General features: G+C 52.9%; 8 protein-coding genes across 8 annotated transcripts; 6 read left to right on the top strand and 2 right to left on the bottom strand.

The window, feature by feature from the left end:
• Positions 1 to 317: 317 nt before the first annotated feature.
• GCG54_00005318 (uncharacterized protein) lies at positions 318 to 764 on the top strand (the record flags this gene model as incomplete). The annotated part of the gene is made up of 1 exon (XM_045405343.1): positions 318 to 764. One exon carries the CDS (start codon positions 318 to 320, stop codon positions 762 to 764), a length of 447 nt encoding a protein of 148 aa, XP_045268934.1.
• Positions 765 to 2,338: 1,574 nt separating this feature from the next.
• On the top strand, positions 2,339 to 3,982 carry GCG54_00005317 (uncharacterized protein; the record flags this gene model as incomplete). The annotated part of the gene is made up of 1 exon (XM_045405342.1): positions 2,339 to 3,982. One exon carries the CDS (start codon positions 2,339 to 2,341, stop codon positions 3,980 to 3,982), a length of 1,644 nt encoding a protein of 547 aa, XP_045268933.1.
• Positions 3,983 to 4,300: 318 nt separating this feature from the next.
• GCG54_00005316 (uncharacterized protein) lies at positions 4,301 to 6,084 on the bottom strand (the record flags this gene model as incomplete). The annotated part of the gene is made up of 2 exons (XM_045405341.1): positions 4,301 to 5,544; positions 5,760 to 6,084. The coding sequence occupies 2 exons, from the start codon at positions 6,082 to 6,084 to the stop codon at positions 4,301 to 4,303; spliced, it is 1,569 nt and encodes a 522-aa protein (XP_045268932.1).
• A 443-nt stretch (positions 6,085 to 6,527) lies between these two features.
• On the top strand, positions 6,528 to 7,126 carry GCG54_00005315 (uncharacterized protein; the record flags this gene model as incomplete). Its single annotated transcript, XM_045405340.1, has 2 exons — positions 6,528 to 6,542; positions 6,605 to 7,126. 2 exons carry the CDS (start codon positions 6,528 to 6,530, stop codon positions 7,124 to 7,126), a joined length of 537 nt encoding a protein of 178 aa, XP_045268931.1.
• An 815-nt stretch (positions 7,127 to 7,941) lies between these two features.
• GCG54_00005314 (uncharacterized protein) lies at positions 7,942 to 10,062 on the top strand (the record flags this gene model as incomplete). The annotated part of the gene is made up of 1 exon (XM_045405339.1): positions 7,942 to 10,062. One exon carries the CDS (start codon positions 7,942 to 7,944, stop codon positions 10,060 to 10,062), a length of 2,121 nt encoding a protein of 706 aa, XP_045268930.1.
• A 319-nt stretch (positions 10,063 to 10,381) lies between these two features.
• GCG54_00005313 (uncharacterized protein) lies at positions 10,382 to 11,128 on the top strand (the record flags this gene model as incomplete). The annotated part of the gene is made up of 1 exon (XM_045405338.1): positions 10,382 to 11,128. The coding sequence occupies one exon, from the start codon at positions 10,382 to 10,384 to the stop codon at positions 11,126 to 11,128; it is 747 nt and encodes a 248-aa protein (XP_045268929.1).
• A 296-nt stretch (positions 11,129 to 11,424) lies between these two features.
• GCG54_00005312 (Caffeine resistance protein 5) lies at positions 11,425 to 13,209 on the bottom strand (the record flags this gene model as incomplete). Its single annotated transcript, XM_045405337.1, has 4 exons — positions 11,425 to 12,338; positions 12,395 to 12,632; positions 12,688 to 12,879; positions 12,928 to 13,209. The coding sequence occupies 4 exons, from the start codon at positions 13,207 to 13,209 to the stop codon at positions 11,425 to 11,427; spliced, it is 1,626 nt and encodes a 541-aa protein (XP_045268928.1).
• A 2,494-nt stretch (positions 13,210 to 15,703) lies between these two features.
• On the top strand, positions 15,704 to 16,808 carry GCG54_00005311 (uncharacterized protein; the record flags this gene model as incomplete). The annotated part of the gene is made up of 4 exons (XM_045405336.1): positions 15,704 to 15,833; positions 15,887 to 15,935; positions 15,992 to 16,669; positions 16,742 to 16,808. 4 exons carry the CDS (start codon positions 15,704 to 15,706, stop codon positions 16,806 to 16,808), a joined length of 924 nt encoding a protein of 307 aa, XP_045268927.1.
• Positions 16,809 to 18,932: the final 2,124 nt, after the last annotated feature.

Here is an 18,932-nt window from a genome sequence, read left to right as displayed (position 1 = left end):
TGATATCCACCATATGCACATCGTCAGCAGTTGGGGGCCAACGACCCAACTCCATTGGCTGTGATCTTGCAGGAAACAACTGATTGGTAGGCATACCAGCTCATCAGCATATCGCCGATCAGATGCTCCGGTTTACGTCGCAATCTGCCCAACTGTGGCGCAGACTCTACCCGACACGTGGATACACGCAGAGGGGTTGAGGCCCTTCGCGCCAGCCTGATTCTGTATGTGAACTTTTCCCTTCAACTTCCCCTCTTCACCATTTCCCTACATCAGCAATTGATCGAATTCAAGCTGACGACGAAACCGATCTTGCCATGGCTGACCCATTGGGCATCGCCGGCACCGCCGCCGGGCTGGTGTCCCTGGGCTTGCAAATTTACGGCGAGATCTCCAAGTACATCAAGGCCGTCAAAGGCAGAGAGGAAGATTTGAGAGCGGCAAGGCAGAACGCAGAGATACTGAGAAAGTGCTTGAATGCCATGAAGGGGGCGACAGCATCGACAAATACCGCCCGAGCGTCATCGGAGGACGCAGTTGACGAGTGCATCGCCTCTGTCAAAGATGAGCTGAAACAATTGGAGGACTTGTTGACGCGTCTACGAGGCTCGGAATCTCCCTCAGATACACTCTCTGCAAAGGCCAGGAAAAGGGGGAGGCAGTTGATATATCCTTTTCATAAGGACAGTATTGTCGACCTCGAGAAAAGACTGGCGTCTACGAATGATGTCCTCCAGACGGCGTTGCACGCCTTGGGAATGTAAGCATTCAACACAAATACGGGAGCCACATCCGACCTCGCCCTTGATATGACGCTGAAATACCTTACTTGCCCCAGAAACATTTCCCTCACGATGCAGAGCGCCGTGATCGACTTACAATCCGACACTACAGCTATCAAACTGTCAACGGAAAAGAGTAGCAAGCAATTATCGGAGATATCGAATGCTGTTGAAGACATTCGTGAGTCCAGTCATCTTATACCGGAAATACATGCGCAAGCGGCGGCGACATCTCTCTCGATGGTTCAACAAACCGAAGCTTTGGCGCAATCAACTCAGATATCAATCAGAGTTGAGGAAAACACCCAAATAATCCGGCAGCAAGTAGACAGCCGTATGGGAAGATTCGAAGAGCTTCTAGAGCAACTAGTTGCGAGCTCAGCGGTGCGCAAGAAAGCCCAACGACAATTCGGTCAGTTAATTGCGCGACCCGCAGACCTCCGAATCCTGTGTGATGGTTTCCTGAGTGATGGAATAACCCTATCATCAAGATCAAGCCATTTGAATGCCCATAATGTCTTAAACACACGGGATGCGAGTATGGAATATCATCCTTGCCCCTGCATGAGGCGCCGAAATATTCGGCGCCATGAACGATGTTTGGGCCCATTTGTCTTCGAAACCGAGATTTCAAAAATCAAGCACCATGCGCCTGAGTGTCATTATTCTCAACTGAAGCCTTTGGAACAAAAGATAAGGAGAGGTCTCAGAGTCAACATCCCTGGTGTGCAAATGCTTTTGCGCAAAGCGATTCGAGTTTCCTTATTCCTAAGCACAGAGACCGGAGGCCTGAGCTGGGGACAGGATGTTTCATGGGCTGCCACCGTGGACCCGAGGCTATCTCCGGCGTTCAGAATTGCTGACACTGCAGTCATGGCAATCAGATCTGGGGCACTTACTGCCAGAGAACGCCAAACTATCCTGGAATCGTGCTGGAAGCGGACTTTTTGGTGCTATACACAGAAAGCCGCTTCTCCGACAGATGTTGATCAAAATGGCATCACAATATTGGGCAGGATTGTGGGGAAAACCTGGGTACGAAGCAAACCAATTTCTCATGAAAGAAAAAGCTTTTAGTTTTGTTGACGTGCTTTCATCTAGTATCAGGACCTAGGCGGCATGACCATCGCATTGTTTGTACGGTCTCTACTAGCTTTCGGACTGTCAGTCAACGACCCAACAGAAAAAGGACGTGACGAGTAAGCCTTGAATCTATCACACCCCAACCTGACCACCGAGATATTATTGTTCGCATAACGAAAGTAATGTGTTTAACTTGACTGACACCTGTCAGGCCCATTTACACAACCATTGTCAATTCTAAGTGGGCTTGGAAGCATGACGCAGCGCACAAGCTGATGGATACGTTGACAAAGTCCTTCGAACCGGAACAAGAGTATTCAGACGGTTACAGCCCTCTTCCAATGACACTGGAAATATTCAAATCGTTTCAAAACTTTCCACAGTTTGCAAAGAGTATGATTCGTTTATTGAGTTAAAACGAGTCATGTGAGTATGTTGCTGACGCAAGGCTAGTGTTTCGTTTCGGCCCACTCATGATTGGTATTATGCGTGAAGATCTGACTTCCGTCAGCCATTTTCTGAACACGAGCCCGCTATCGATATTCGAGACGAACTACTGCGGACAGACGCCAGTTCATATTGCCGTTTTAGCCGGAAATTCGTCAATTCTCAAGCTTGTTCTATCCTGCAGCAACGAAAAGCTACTCAACACGATGGACTCTTGCAAGCATTATCCAATAGACTATTTGACACTTACACAGTTTCACAAACCTTGTCACGCCCAACGAATGTCAGACTGCGAGGGATGTATAATGTTGGAAGCTTTGCTAAATGCCGGTAGCGGGCTTTTCCAACGCACCCTTCAGATAGGATTCGGGTTGGAACATGCGAACAAATGTAACCAAAGACCGAACCTATCGTTCGCCGCGCGGGAAATTTTACTTCGCCATCTCAAAGAAAGAAGGACAAGACTACAAGACTTAGCAACAAAACGGCTTCCAAAGGAACAAAGAAGAGACTTGATTTCACCTGCAAACTGTGTTCTAGACCGGAACGCTCCACGAGTCCAGAAGCTCTTGGAGGATCAACACAGCTATATTCCCTCGGACCTGAAGGTATTCAATGGACATGAGGACGCAGAGCCTTCGGATTCCCCAAGAACAATATACGCCTACATTTCAGACCAACCCACCGCCAAACTTGCCTGGGGACTCGGCTTCCAGGATATTGGGATTGATTCCATGGACGGACTCTACCATGCTTTGCGAGCGATTTTAAACTCGAGCGAACTTCACCAGCAGGTTGTCCAAACTCACATTGATTATATTTCCTGGCTAGTACATCGCGGATTAGATCTGAATCTGCTCATTCCTGCGACTTTGCTGCCTAAATATTTGCAGCAACGCTCTGATCTAAGGAACACGGGAGCTCATTATCTTATGAGGCTTCTTGGAAAAGTCACCACATTCATCGATGGCACAATCTTCACTTTACCCAAAAACCTTTCGGAAATCGCCCTGTCCCAATTTTCCGTCGACAGCTGCTCATGTCCGTGTTCGCCGTCAGGATGCAATCCTCTGATGAAATACTTTGATGAATACAAGTACAGTCATTCGCGCGTAGGCATACCTTGGCAGTCTGATTTGCTACTGATGTGTAAGCCACTACTCAGGCTGGTTACGCAGAGTGAACGGCAAGGTCCTTCGTATACTTGGATATATCAGGCGATCCTTAGGCGCATCACTTTCGACGCTTTATCTCTGCAACACAGCTGTTGCAACATCCACCTTTTTCTCAGAACCCCAGATACAGAAGAAGTTGCGGAAAGATGGGCGCAAGAGAAACACCGTTTACTGCTTTTCGAAAATCTCTGTGTCGAGTTCGAAGCTAAGTGCGGCGGGAACTCCAGGTTGGTACAGTTCGTTCGGGATATTTGGTATCCTCGTATGATCTCTGAGCTGGAGCATCTGGAGAGACAGGAAAAAGAGAAAAGACTAAGTGCAGAAGAGCGTCTAGCGGCGGAGGAGATTGGTGTCGTTTGGGACTCAGACAGTTATGAAAGCTTCACAAGCGAGGATAAAGACTACGAAGGAGCACTGGAATATTTCACACGTATGTTGGACGACATAGTCCCGGAGCCTGATATGCAACTTCCATATGGCTTTGGGTTGTGTTAGTAGCAAAGTTTATCGAGTTGGCACTCAGTAGGTTTTGGACCACCGGGGAAAATATCATAGCGGCTGATTTCTGAAATTTACCTCTACAGGATTATAAGGGAGAACGATCTAGCGTGCTTTTGTGACCCAAGAACCCTGTATGTGACATGTCTCTTTGATGAGTCAACAGCTCCCAACGACGATCTGAAGCTGTTACGCCGGTAAGTCAACTTCATGAAGCGTGTCTCTTTCGTCAACATTACGACTCCTGACTGTCCCTGCGACCCAAAGCTTTCCGCCGCTGAACAACACGCCATTGGTTGTCTTCTGGCACCAAATTCACTCCACGAGGGTGTAAAACTGGACCTGCGCGATCATCGGCTCGATGGGAGGCATACGCGCAGCGCGGCCGCTGTTCGTCTCCTCACCACAGAAGTGACGAAGCGAGCGAAGGGCACCATTGGCCTCAACTTCTTGCTTAATGAACTCGAGGACTCGGGTGAGTACCTCGCGAGGAGAGACAGACTTCGCCTTGGCCTGAAAGCCGTAGCCGATGAGAAGGATCTTGGATCCGGGCTGCTCGATCAGCAAGCCACAGCCGCCGCCGTGATATCCATCTCCTAGACGCTCGATGGTGATCTGGAGGCTGTAAAGGGCAGTGGTGACGGACGCCTTTGCGGCGAGGCCGGAGATGTTGGCGGGGCTCAGGTTGAAGCCGATGGTCTTGCGGTGGGCAGACCGAGCGTTGAGAAGGATGGGCGAGATGTCGCGGATCAGCTTGAAGGACTTCGGAACTTGAGACGGCGCGGAAGCGATCTTCTCCAGGTCCTTGATAACGACACCAATGGCGCCGTAGCTGCCGAAAGCAGTCCACATATCTTCTGCTCGGCCCTGGCTTCGGGGATGGTCAACGACCAGCAGGGGGTGCTTGTTATCTGCGGCAGTCTGACAAACGTCGTGGTAAGGAGCGTCATTGGCGCTGGGGGCCCAGAAATCGATGTGCGAGGCGAACGTCTTCCAAATGGCTACGGTTCCGGTGGTCTGGGGGGCGCCATGGAGGATGCGCTTGACCGGCATGGTGGTAAAAACAGGAACACTCAGAGCCTTCTTGACAACGATCGCCAGGCTGTCGATGTAGCGAGCGAAGTGGTAACTAGTGAAGAAACCCTCTCCAGCCTCGACATCCATACCGAGTTGGTCCCACGATACTCTCTCATTTGCAGCCATTGCCGAGCCCAATGCTCGGTAATGGGCGACCATATCCCGGGGGACGTCTGCGTCGAAGGCAGCGGTTGCGCGGGGACTGCAGTCCCGGGTGTCCCTGGTAAGGCCAACACAGCCGGCAAGTTGAACCATAATGATGGTGTTCTTGAGGTCAATCTTTCGAACGTGGTTCGCCAAAGCGACGACCGCTCGCTGCTCGACGCGGGCGAGCTCCGGGTTGAAGATGGAAACAGCGTCGATGGTGCGTGTGTTCTGACCGATGATCTCGCCGTCGTCATCAACCACCTCGTCGCGGATCTTGGTGCGCGGGAAGCGGCTGGTATCAAGCTTGATCCAAGAGGGGGCATGGTCGGACAAATCTAACAGTAATGTTAATCGTGCTCCAAGTCAGAGGCGCTTCTCAGTGCTTTGAGAGCTCGAGCGAATTGCGCGGTCCTCATCCAAAGAAGTACACACAGCACAGGGAGATGAAATTACCAGGCGTGGGCAATGGAGAACAGCAGACGAAAGGGGCAATCCACTTCCAACATTCGAACAATGGCGGAGAGGACGAGATGAAAGGGTAACAACTTACTGTCCGTCGGGTCTCCCTTCAGCGATCCAAACCATTGGATCACTACACGCAGTCCATTGGCGCTTGACTGGGCGATGAGAGCATCGAGAGCTGAGAAATCGTAGGATGCCTCGACGGGTTCAATGACTCCCCACGAGATGGGCGCGAAGACCGTGTTGGCGCCGGTGTCACGGAGCTTCTCCCAAAGACGGGAGATGTAAGCGGCGGAACTGGTGGAAGAAGCAGCCAGCTCGCCTCCCAAGATTAGGAAGGGCTCCTGGTCGACAGAGAGATGAAAGACGCCATCTCTGAGGACGATGCTGGAATGGGGGCCGTAAGGATCCATCCTGAATCGGTGTGTGGTATGCCACTGCGCTGGGAGAGAATGTGGTGATTCTTTTCTAAGTTCTGCTGGGTTTGTGGTCGACAGAAAGCCTTCTCCTTTTTCTCCCTGGCTGAGCACGAAGGTGAGAGGGAAGAAGTAAACAAAGTCGCGTGGGCAGTCGGCAAGCCCTAAGCAACGTGGGTGGGCGGTCAGGAGGTCGGTCGGTCTGGTGCTCTCCCCAGCAAGCTCAAGAGATCCCCCCTTCTCATTGGACGTTGACCGGACAGCCTCCCTCCCTCCTCAAGGCTCGGTGCGGTCGTCTGCATTCACCTTTATTCTCCCACCTCTCTCTTGTCCTTGTAGCTTTTGCTTCAGTCAACCGTCGCCTGGCATTCGTCGAAGGATTTTCACTCACCAGAAGGATCCATCTCTACACAACATCAACTAGATCAGCGGAATCCATAATGTCCAACATGCCCGTAAGATATCCACTTTCCTTCGTTCATTCACCTCTCCCAGTCTGACCTGTCCCGATCACCAGGCCAGCGACCCAATGGACGTCGATGATCATTCCGACAACAAGTTTCTGGCTGCCGCCAGGGAGAGTGACAAGATTGTCCGGAGCTCTCAAGAGCAGATCGAGATCCTCCGCGCGGCCATAGAGAACGCACATAAGATGATCAAGACACACCTCGAGAAGATGGAGGAGGCCGCCTCCGGCGCCAACGAGAATCGCAAGCTGGACATCATGGAGCAAGCCCGCCTGCAAGACGAACTCGCCGACAAGCAATGGGAGGCCACCAAGGCGATGGCCATAGGCAGTCTGGCCCTCCACAACAAGAACAAGAGCTCGGCCGACGCCTTTGAGAAGGCTCGGCGCCTGGGCCCCAAACTCCGTCGACCTGGGGCCCAGGGCAAGGTACGAACTTGTATTTATTGCTACCAACGCTTTACAGCGAACGACGAGTGTCGCCGTCACCTGAAGCTCCAGCATTACGCGGAGATGTGGCCGGAGTGGACTGCTGCTGAGGCCCAGGCCGCCGCGGAGCGCGACGCTCCTTGAGCTCCCCCGTTCGAGGATGAGATGTCTTGCCTGTCACATCGACCATGGGCAACGCGATTCGCCATAACTACGATGACACGCCGGGCCTTGTGCGCGAGCAATGCCTCTGTTCTGCGGACGCTCGGCGCGTCTCGTTCTCCGGTCGTGCGTTTGCTTTGTAGAACGAAATCGGTAAGTACTGTCTTCCAGAATTTGAGGTCATTGACGCTGACGATATTGCTCAGGTTCACCGTCATTCTCATCAGCGGTCACGGAGGAATATATGCCAAAGATTAGCGTCGGGAGTCGGGTTAGGTCCCGCGGAAATTGAAGCAGGGATTCGCTGGGAGATAGAGCGAAGATGCAATTGAGACCTTTCAGACGCAACCGATCATCGTCCCAAGTGAGCAGATGTGAGTGAAGTGCATGCGGGGTGCATATTTATCCATGTCGAAGTGCTGTCGAGGGCCAGCCATCTTGGTCTCGAACAGGGGTGCCTCAGCAGATCTCTGGACCGCGATACGTTGGGTTTCCCCGATCGCAGACTCGGATAGCTCCGATCCTTGCCAACTGCCTTTTCGAACTTCTCTTTTTCATACTCTTCGAGCGTGATTGACCGACTGCTTCGCGTATCTGTGAGTCTATCTTCTTTCGGTCCCGCTGACATCACGCCAGACCTGGGTAAACAATGGCTACTACGCGCCTCGGTCGAATGCGACGCGAGGGCGTTTTCTCGACAACACGTACAAATACACGAGCGTCAAGATCCAAAGAAGACATGAAGCGAGTCTCTAGCCACTACGAACCGTATCAAGCATCTCCGGCCGACTGGCAAGATGAAGGCTGCCATCCTCATCCTCAGCGGCCTCGCCGCGGCCGCCGACCTAGCCAGCCAAGATTTCCGCGTCAACATCAACGACAAAACCGGCGCCATCGACAAAATCACCGACCCACGCTTCAAGAACGCCATGAACTGGGTGAGCACCGGCTCCAACGCGCCCTGGCTCCCGACCGGCAGCCGCTGGGGCCTAGGCTACGCCGACCTGGGCCAAGATTCCCTCCACCGCCACTTCTGGAATTTCCCCCAGATCACGAAGCGCGACAACACCGTCGAAGCAGTCTACAACACCGGGTCATTGGAGCTCTCCGTCAGTCGGAGCGTCGACGACAAAGATCAATCCTTCACCGAGTCGTACACGTTCACAAACAAAGGCGCCACGGCGCTGGATCTGGACAGTCGAGGAACAACGTCTTTGGCCATTTACACCCCCTTCAACGACCATTATACGAACACAAGCGATTGTGTCGCGGCGCGCTCGCATGCGCACGTCTGGGCGTTTGGGGGGGCTTCTTCCTGGGTTAAGCTGAACCAGATGGGTGGGAAGTATCGGAATCTGGGGCTCGTCCTGACGAAGGGCGCGTTGGTGGGCTACAGTATCGAGGGACGCGACCCAGTCACGCTGTCCAACACGCGTGGCGTCTTCCTTCTTCATCCTTTTATTCCGACGCTCCAGCCGGGCGAGTCTAGCACGATTGCGTGGACGTGGTTCTGGCACACCGGCTGGGATGACTTCTTCGAGCAGAGCGCCAATCGCTCCGAGCAATTTGTGAGGGTCGAGACGAACAACTACACCTCCATCACCAGGGAGACGGGCTCCATCTCCCTCAGCGGTGCCTCCGTCAATGCTAACACGAAAGTCAGCGGCCAAGCAGTCCAATGCGACAACCAAGTCTGCAACTACAGCTTCACTGCCGGACGTGTAGGACGGACGAACCTCGTAGTCACGACAGACGACGGCTACAACTCGACAATATTCCTCAACACCGTGCCGAAGTACGACGACCTCATCGACAGCCGCACCAAGTTCATCATCGAGAACCAGCAAGACCTCACGCCCGACACCCCAGCCGAGGGAGCCTACCGCGTCTTTGACAATCAAGCGAACCTCATCGCGACGTGGGACACCTCCACCGACCGCAACCCGGGCCGCGAGCGCGTGGGGATGGGCATCCTCATGGCGCGCTGGCTCAAGAAGAACCCCGAGAACGTCGAGGTGCGAGAGTCCTTGGAGAAGTACTACACTTACGTCTCGATCAAGCTACAGGAGGAGAATGGCTTCGTGCGTGATAGGCCGATTGGGATGGACGGCAGCAAGAAGCGCCTGTACAACTGGCCCTGGGTTCTCCAGTTTCACATCACTGTTGCTGCGCTTGATCTCAACTTGACCGGAATCGTGGCAGAGAAGACGCCTCTGGAGCGCTTCATGCTCACCCTAGAGAACTTTTACGCAGAAGGCGGCAGCGAGCTGTACGCCATCGGCCTCCCTGTCCTCGAAAGTCTGCGGGCGCTCGAGAAGCATGGAAACGAAGAGTGGCTACAGCGCGCCAAGGAGCTGTTCCTCGCCCACGGAGAAAACATCGCGACACGAGGGCTAGACTACCCATCTTTGGAGGTCAACTTCGAACAATCCATCGTCGCCCCCGCCGCCGTGATGCTTCTCGAGCTCTGGCGCTACACCAACGACGACAAGTGGCTCGAAGCCGGCAAGCTACACCTCGACACGCTCCTCCTCTTCGCCGGCAAACAGCCCGACTACCGCCTCCACGACGTTGCGATCCGCCACTGGGACGGGTACTGGTTCGGCAAGGACCGGATGTGGGGAGACACGTTCCCGCACTACTGGAGCACGCTGAACGGCATCGCGCTGCACCACTACGGCAAGGGCTTGAAGAACGACACCGAAGGCCAGGCGGCGGCGTTGAAGACGGCTGGTGGCATCATCCGGAACAATCTTGCTTTGTTTGAGGCGAACGGGCGCGCGTCGTCTGCGTACATTTACCCGACCTCCGTCAACGGCCGCGCTGGGAATTACAAGGATCCGTATGCGAACGATCAGGATTGGGTGTTGGCTCACTTGTTACAGATCGAGGAGGACGACGCCTTTGACGAGGAGTGAGTAGGCAGATAAGACACAGAGAGGTTCTCTACGGCAAAAATGGTTTCAGGCCATGAAGTGTTTCTTTGTGCCTGTGTTTCTCACGAAACACTGAGCTGCCTACGGTCAGGTAAACACGAGATGCCTTGATAAACTCCATTTGATCTCTCATATTTAGGCCAGTCAATACAGACTTCTGATCAGCCAAGCTCGGCTTCCAAATCCGTAAGCTCCAGTATTATGACTGCCGTTTGACGAAGCTAGTCACCTCAGGATGACTTTAACGCGCGCCGCAGGCATTTGCAACCTTCCTCAACACAATCTTCACATACCTGTCAAGATGATCTACTTGTCCTACGAGCTCCTCGACGCAATACTCGCTTACCTTCCTACACGAAAGAAGTGGCTTCTCCGACGTACCTGCAAAGCCTTCAACGACGTCCTCCTCCAGCAGCTCTTCAAGATGCTCCGCAAACTCCAGCGCGCCTGCAAGACGCTCCCCGGAAACGTCAAGTTCCTGCCTCACGAGATGGAGCACTTCTATAACTTTCTCCTCCAAGCCGGACTATACGAAGGACTCCCCCGCGTCACCGAGTCGCACAGATACGAGTGGGGAGACAAGTACCAATATCCGCACGAACCCTACGACCACCTCCCGTTCACGCTGACGCAGGCGAGCAAGATGCACAACTCTCTGTACGCTAGCGTTTGCGGACTGATGATGCTGCATCTGTACGATATGCATCGCGAAGAGGGCGTGATGGGGGTGTGCGGGACGTGGGCTGTGTACTGCAGTTATTGCAACTCTCGTCGGAGTGCGGTCCGCGACTGTCCTGACGGGTTCAGGGGCTGCGGTGCGATGATGAGCCTGAACAGAAACATGGCGCGTTGTGCGTACTGGTACACGGCGAGAATGTTCCAATCTGTGCGGATGTGGGAGTATCAGTCCTATCTCGAGCAGGCGTTTGGTGTGTATGAGGCTATAGAGGCCATTGAGAGGAGATGTGAGCACTTCAACGCAGTCAGAAGACGCGAATATCAAGAGGCAAGACCTTGGGGAATCTGGAGACCACCACGCTGGCCATGAAGATACGGACTGTCACTGTGTCATATCAATAGCATGCGTTGATGAAAACCATCGAGAGAAAAGCCCTTGTTCGATCAATAGAAATGACCCAAGATGATTGCACACAAGAAATATCTATGCACACGAACGATCTATCTACTTGGATATGTTATGCTGTATGTACATCGTAGAAAACACTTTTCAATTGAACATGGAGCTGTAAGTCAGGTAATCATATCATCTTTCCTCGCGTGTTTACTGTGTTTATGCCGCAATGTTGGGCCGATCTGGAACCAAGTTAGCGCCTGTGCAAGAGTTCAGCACCTGTCTGAGATACCGACCTTCCAGAGAACAATTGGAATTGGAATAAAAACAATGGCAAGAAATGCGAGTAACGAACTTGCCCAGCCAACACCCAGCCTGGTATACATGGCCGTCGCAAACATCGGGAAACCTGCACCGAACGCACTCCGGAACAGGTCATTCCCAGCCAGCACCGATGCAGCGTAGTCGGGGTACGCGTCTGTGAGATAGTTCAACACCGGGTTGAATAATAGGAAAGATCCGATACTGAACCAGGCAGAGCCGATGATGGGCATGATCCAGTTGATGCTCTGTCTTGAAGACCACCCAAACCAAAACAGACAGATTGGAATTGCTACGCCGCCTAGAAAGGCTGGGGGGAGTCGTTTTTCCGGTTGGATGAATCCGTTCTCGTCGAACTCCGGCTCGAGGTACTTGTGCAGGTACCAGAAAAAAGGAGGCACGATAATGACGGCACCGACAAAGATTCCCAGGAATGAGAGACCGATCAACCCGGTATTGAAACCGTAGATACCTCGAAAGACGACAGCAAATGACTCGAACCAGATATACAGCAGCCCATAGATGAGAGCTGTGTAGAGATTCAGGAGGAAAACCATCGGCTCCGTGAAGTTGAGAGTGAATGGGCGGACCAGCAGCATTTGGACGACGTCCCGCCTCGTCATAGTTTCTGCCATCAGCTCTCCCCTGGTGATGAGTTTATCATTACCAGTCAGTTTTCTGATACGTCGTGTACGGCGGAAGAGGATGTTGCTGGAGCTCGTCTCTGGGAGAAAGACGAAGAGTAGAATGAAGGTGAAGCCTCCGATCCAGATAAGCTCCAAGATGGTCCAGGTCCAGCCATTGGCGTCGACTGCGAAGCCGCTAATCACAGGTCCCATGGTAGGACCGCAGACAGCAGCAATGCCTGTGTTGACACGGTTAGCCATCTTGGATTGACTGGCAATGGAGGATGTTTTATACCCCAAATGCAGATCGCGTAAGCGCGTTTCTGCGGCCTCCAAATCTCGGCCAGTGAAGCACCTCCAACAGCAAGGACAGGCGATCCGACGAAGCCAGTGATGAAGCGGAACGCTAGTAGCATGCCAAAGTTCACTGACAGAACCGTCGGAATCTGTAGAAGTACGAAGAGGGCGATACTACCGATATAGACAGGATTGCGGCCAATCTGGGGAGCTTCCGAGATGGGACTCCAAAACATCTGACGCAGAGGTCAGCAAGACGCGGTCGTGATGTGACATTTGAGGGATTCATACCGGTCCCAGCCCGTACCCGGCGACAAAGAGCGTGAGGCCCAAGATTCCAGCAACTGGACTGACCCCAAAAACTCGCGAGACGTCCGCTACACCAGCTGCGTAGATGGCGGAGCCGATGTAAATGGCTATCGTTAGAAGGCATATCTGAAAGGTGGCGAAGGTCTTTTTTGAGAGCGACCAGTTTAGTGGGTTCTGCAAATCGTTAGCCCTCATCCTCTCTCGTAGTCTATCCCAACGAACCTCTGGATCTCCAGGGAGAAACTCGACGAGGCGCATATCCGTCCCCTTCTCGGAATCAACCCTCACGTCGGTCACCTCGCTCTGGACCTGACTAGCTCCTTCTGCTTGCTCGGGTACGCCTTCTTGCGACGAGTTCGCTATACTCCTGTCGCTGGCCTCGGGCTCGATGTACCTCCTCCATATCTCTGGGTTCTTTTCTTCATAATACTGAAGCTGCTTGATCTTCCCGCGGGCCAGAAAATTCAGCAGGATACCGAACGGGGTGTCGTGAAGCAGGTCCATGGCGCTGGACCTCTCACCGAACTTAAGTCGTCCCAACCGTCCAGCTTCCGTGGAAGCGGCGGCTGGAAATGCAGGCACGAATCACTGTGAACAGACTGCAAGCGCGGGCGGCGGATGGTTGGTTTTGAACAACATAAACATGTCATCTCGAAAACGCTGCGTTGCCGTGGATGTTGATGGTATTGGATAGTGATAGACGGACAGGTCCCTCGAGAGGAATCCCGAGGCCACCCCCTCTTGGAAACACGATGCTCGGGGCATGATGTAGACTAAGTAGCGAGATCTCGAAGTTGGGTTAAATTGCCCGCTTGAACCTGACAGGAGTCTGTGCAAAAGCGCATGCAGGAAAAACGCTACATCAGGTGCAGCCGCTGTGACTCCCGAGCATCCCGCACGTTGATGCACAGGTGCGGCCCCGATCATTATCCCCCGCTCGCGGCTCGGGGAGATCCACAAACATCATAGATGCATTGATCTCGGACATCGCATCTTGTGCCAAAATATGGCTCGACGAAAGCTTCCCTTTTTCATCTCAATGATCGAGTCCCCATGTGGTAAACTTGACCGATGTCCTTTCGCTCTTCTTTTCTCTCTGATAGGAACAGAAGTGTCAGAGCGCCGTGTCCCGAGCAGAATGCCCCAAGAATTCAGTCTGCATTTCGCGTGGGATGGTCCCGAAGCAGTGGTTGCGGCTTTTGAGCCTTGTTAACGGTGCCTCCCAATGTGCATGAATACAATAATGAGGCGGCTGTCATCGAGAAACAGAAACTCAATCAAAATGGTCCAGACCTTTCAGGGTTCAGGGAAAGAGACTGCAAACCTTCGCGGTCCAGTAAACACAACGTAACACGAGATACAGGGTATCCTTCGTTATGCGTGCCCTGGACGAGATAAAGGGCTGTTTTGAACACTCCAGTAAACATTTGAGAGTAGTGCCGTTGCTTGTCCTTCTCTGACACTTCCCTGTCTTCGTTTGATGCACCTCAGGAGTCAGTCCGCGCACTCAACTCTGCCTACAGAATTGCATTGAGGTGTCGTGGCTTAGTAGACCAGCCGGATGGAATACCATAACGCCGAGATCTTCAGAAGGCTTTGTGGAATGTTTGCGCTGTCGTCCGCTTTTAAGAATACGCTGTGTCTGCAGCATGCTTATCGCACAGAGCGATCGTCTATCGTACATAATCCCCAAAGCCCAGCAAGCTCGATTGATGTTATATTTCTTTACGGCGTGTTAATGACAAAGGTAGCCACCAAACTCTGCCCTCTTGAATTCAAGTGAAAGACTTTGCATCGACTTGATGCCACGCTCTAGCAGGCTGAAAATGAGACATTCCAGATGAGAGCGACACATGAACCAAGGCTGGCTACGGCCAAGGGACAGTGTCGGATTCCCCCCTAGTCGCAAAGAATTGTTTTCTGTGCGATCATTGAAGCGTATCGACGGCTGAAATACTTTCTTTCTGACTGTATCTGCCGATTAAAATGGCTTTGTATCCTGAACGACGTTGAGACGACACTTTGTACAGACAATGATGGTTGTGCAGGAGGCACTTGACTCCCGAATGCCTTTCATGCTACAACTGGGTATTTGGGGATGTTCTATTGTTTCCGACACCGAAAAACTCGCAGAAAGTACACGTCCATACAGAGCCGAACACCCGGGTTCGATATTGCAGAGTCCAGAACCACCAAATATTGAGTCCACAGTGGGCTTGGCAGGGTTTGCATACACCAACCCGCCGGCACAGGCTAAATAGGAATATTTCCGGGACCAGATGGGGTCAATTATCGAAATGAGTGTTTCGACTTTTCGGCGGTGTGAGCAGCGCTGATTCTGTTGAAATCTGGTTGATGGGAACGGAAACACGGCATTGCTGCATGCATGCAGTTGCAGTCTGCAAATGGAACCTCGCATTCCACCCGCAAGTCCGGGGGAGACGGAAATTTTCTTCCATATTGGCCCCCAACGGAGATAAATGGAGACATGCGTGTCCTTCGGCCCTTTATGATAATAGTTACATTGCGGTGCTTTCTGTTCATTATGCGGCAAAATCTTTAAGCAGCATCACAATGTCTTGTTCGTGCCTGCCTAATCTGCAGCTAGGCCCGCCCGTCAGCCGGCATTTACCAATGGAGTTCACTTAGGGCTGACGGATTCGATGTCTCATGCTGGTGAGGCCAATGACATGTCTCAATTGAAGCCATCAGGATCCGGACTTCCGCGGCGATGGAATGCTAGAGGCGCAAGCTCACCTCATGGCCTTTGGCGTGGAAGCCACGCGAACAGCTTTGAAATCAGCAATTCAGGACGAACTGTGATGTCATGTCTGATTTTGTTCTGGAGGATGGGATCCGAGGCATCTGCATCGAGTGCAATGCCACGAACTTCAACTCCAGGGAACCTGGGTTATCAGAGAGATCCAGCAGATGCAGCACTGTTTGATTACCTGCGTCGCAACAACTGCAAGTCACTGTTACATCGTGAGGTATCGCAATGAAAACCGCTCGGGTCCTGTTGTTTGGCTTCCTGGCCGCAGCCGCCTCCGCAATTCCCCTGCAACGACGGGCCAGCGCGCCCTCATTTTCTAGTATCGTCGTATTCGGGGATTCGTTCAGCGATAATGGTAAGTGGATCGTCGCATGAAGCCCATGCAACGATGATTGACCATGAGATCAGGTAACGGCGCCGCGAGGGTGTCGAATGGAACCTGGCCATCAGACAACTAGTTAGCATCTCACGGATCGAAAGAATCATTAGAGACCGGACTGACCATAGGTGAAGCTACAAAGGACGCTTCTCGAACGGCATCGTCTGGGCCGAGTACGTGGCAGGCAATCTATCCATCCCGCTCTACGACTATGCCATAGGCGGAGCGACGACTTCCAATTCTCTCATCCAGGGATACACCGGGCCGAAAAGCTCGATTGCGGTACCATCGGTCGTCGATCAAATCGTCACATTCCTGGGACAGAAGACTCCTCAGGGCGACAACTTTTCGGCCTCTGATTCGACTGCGGTTACGACGCCGCTTTTCGTGCTGTTCGCGGGCGCCAACGACATTCTGTTCAATGCCAATATCAGTGCTTCTCAGTCATACCAAGTCCTGGCACAGGCGGAAGCAGAGCTCCGGGACGCACATCCCACAGCCGCGGTCCTGACGATCACCCCGCCAGACCTCGCGAGGTTACCGTATGGATTCTTCATAGACAACATAGCCAAACAGCAGCTGCAGACCTACACGGATCTTCTGGGGGATTTGTTGGGCGGCTCGAAGACAGGGGCGGTAAACGTTGACCTGCGACCTCTCTTCGACGACTTCGAGTACTATGCCACTCCCGGGGCATACGGCTTCGCGGATCTGGGGAAATATGGAAGCTGTCTAGTTGGCGCGTATGGCGAGACGCCGAACGTGACGATCTGCGGGGACGCCGAGAAGCAGGTCTACTGGGACGAATATCAGTGAGTTTTACTTCCTTATTCCCTCTTTCTGCCAACGCAATGTTTTCGGGATGATTGTCTGACGTAGAGCAGCCCGACAACGCACACGCACTCGTGGATCGCCAAGCGAATTCTGGATGTGCTGAGTGGCCCGTTCTGATTTCTCCTTGCGGGCAGGTCTGCGAGTTCTGCGAAGTGCTCGTGGTGTTCGGCATTGCGAGAGGCAACACGCCTCGGCTGTCCTGAACGGGCCTTGCAGGACTGCAGATAGTTGTCTTGGACTCTTGGGTGCTGTATCACAGAAACCACCATGGCGAAAGCGAAAGTCTGAGGCAGACGAAAGAAGCAAATTTAATAATCCGGGTCCAGTTGTCAGGCCGCAACTGGTGTCTTGGACCGGGGCCCCCTCGCTGACGTTTCCTAAATAGCGATGCCATCCCCACCCCTGGCATCATCGACCGCTCTGTGTCAAACAAGCACAGACGAGTTGTTTGGAGCGGTAGTCCCCGTCGCCGCTGACAAAGGGATGCTCAGGGGCGATCCAAGGACTTGATGTCTGATAGTCACGCTGGCGTGGTCGACAATGGCGACATCCACCGCTGGCCAGACCGCACGGCACTGGGCTCGGGTTCGCCAGATATATGTAATGTGGATAGTTAGCAGTAAACTCAAAGTGCCTGCCCTAAAAATGGGTGTTTGTATGTCTGGAGCTTCATGCTCCGCATGCACGACCAAGATATCCCCATCGGTCCCATATTATCGTGAATTTCAAGTAGAATATTGTGCAGAACCCGGCCCTGCTAAGACGCGTGGAGGTATATCATCACAGGCAGAAAATTCAGGCTCATCACACAGTCCAATCTGGAAGATTCTGTGACTCCTGAGACTGATAAGTGGAAAATTGAAGAATGACGTGGACTCAATTTGGCTTTAAGCGCTGTCCATGGCCCGAAGCCGGACTTCCGGCAAAGCGGACGAGGAGGTTATGGTTATTGCGTCCGATGTCCCTGAACACGCAACGCAAAAAAGAAGAAGCAAATCTCGGAGATGTCTCACCGATCGATGTTGCAGGACCAAGGACTGGACGAGCCGAGGGAAGCCATTCGTCAACATCGCGGATATGACTTCCTGAAATTCCGGTCTTGCACCAGGCGACAGACGGGTGCAACCCTTCAGCTTTGGCGCCGTGGTGTTTGTTAAGGCTAGCCAACTGATTGATGTTAGGCGGTGGGATGCAGGCATGTCCCCTGGCCTCATTTAAGCGCGACGTCTGCCATCCGATGGACGCGTAAGTAAGACATGGTCCATCCCCATTGGACATGGGACTAAGCAGCACCCCAACCCCGAAAAAAACAAGAAGAAACCCCCGAACTGGGAATGATAGCCAAGCTTCCCTCGCCCTAACATGTCAAGGTGAAACAGCGACGACGACGTACCTCATTTACAGCAAACTGTCCATGGTCGGAAAATAAGGGATAGGTGGAGCATCGAGACCCGTTTTTCGCTCGAAACGCACCCAGCGATCCCCGTTTCTATCCCATCACTTGGATCGACAGAGCACCGTCCAGCCAGTGGTAGCCACCCACACACACAAACGGCTTCACCTCAGTCAAAGTTCAATCCTGGAGAAGATCCATGGTTCCTTGACCGGGTCTAGAACTGCTCAGTCTGTGGTCTCGTCCCTCTGAATCCTCCGTGATCACAGCTCCACCATCCGCACCATCCACACCCACGCAGCATCCATCATCCCGCCCGCGGGTACAGACGCCCCCCCTTAACCCCTGATGGACACTCGTTGGAAATTGACAACAATTTGACACCCATGCTCCTCACCACTGTTCTGACTTGATCGAATGCGGCAAAGTCGGGCCATCGACCTATCCAAGCTTCACTTGAGCCGCAGACACAGGCACTCAACTACCGAATAGTGGCAACTTGCCTGGGTCCTGCCCTGTCTCTTGGGTGCTAAACGCCCACATCCCGCACTTCTGGGTCGGCCCCTTGCAGGTGCATCTCTCTCCTCCAATGGCGCAACGGTTCACCATGTTTGCCATGTTGCAGCGTTGCTGAATCAGTTGACGCCATCTGGGCGGTCCATGACCCAAACAAGAGTGGCCGTCCGTGGTAAGGCCATTTCGATATAAAGATTGAGTCTTTCTCCTTCCAAGAGCTATCCCTTCTCCTCTCCATCCCATCCCATCTCCATCACTTTCATTCACAGCATCGAAGCTAGTCTTCTGTTCCGTTCTTGATACCAAGCTTTCATTCGTTCTTCGACACATTC

The sequence above is a fragment of the Colletotrichum gloeosporioides genome, assembly GCF_011800055.1.
Source record: "Colletotrichum gloeosporioides strain Lc1 chromosome Unknown consensus_15, whole genome shotgun sequence".
Lineage (NCBI taxonomy): Eukaryota > Fungi > Ascomycota > Sordariomycetes > Glomerellales > Glomerellaceae > Colletotrichum > Colletotrichum gloeosporioides.
This window is presented reverse-complemented; position numbering and strand designations above follow the sequence as displayed.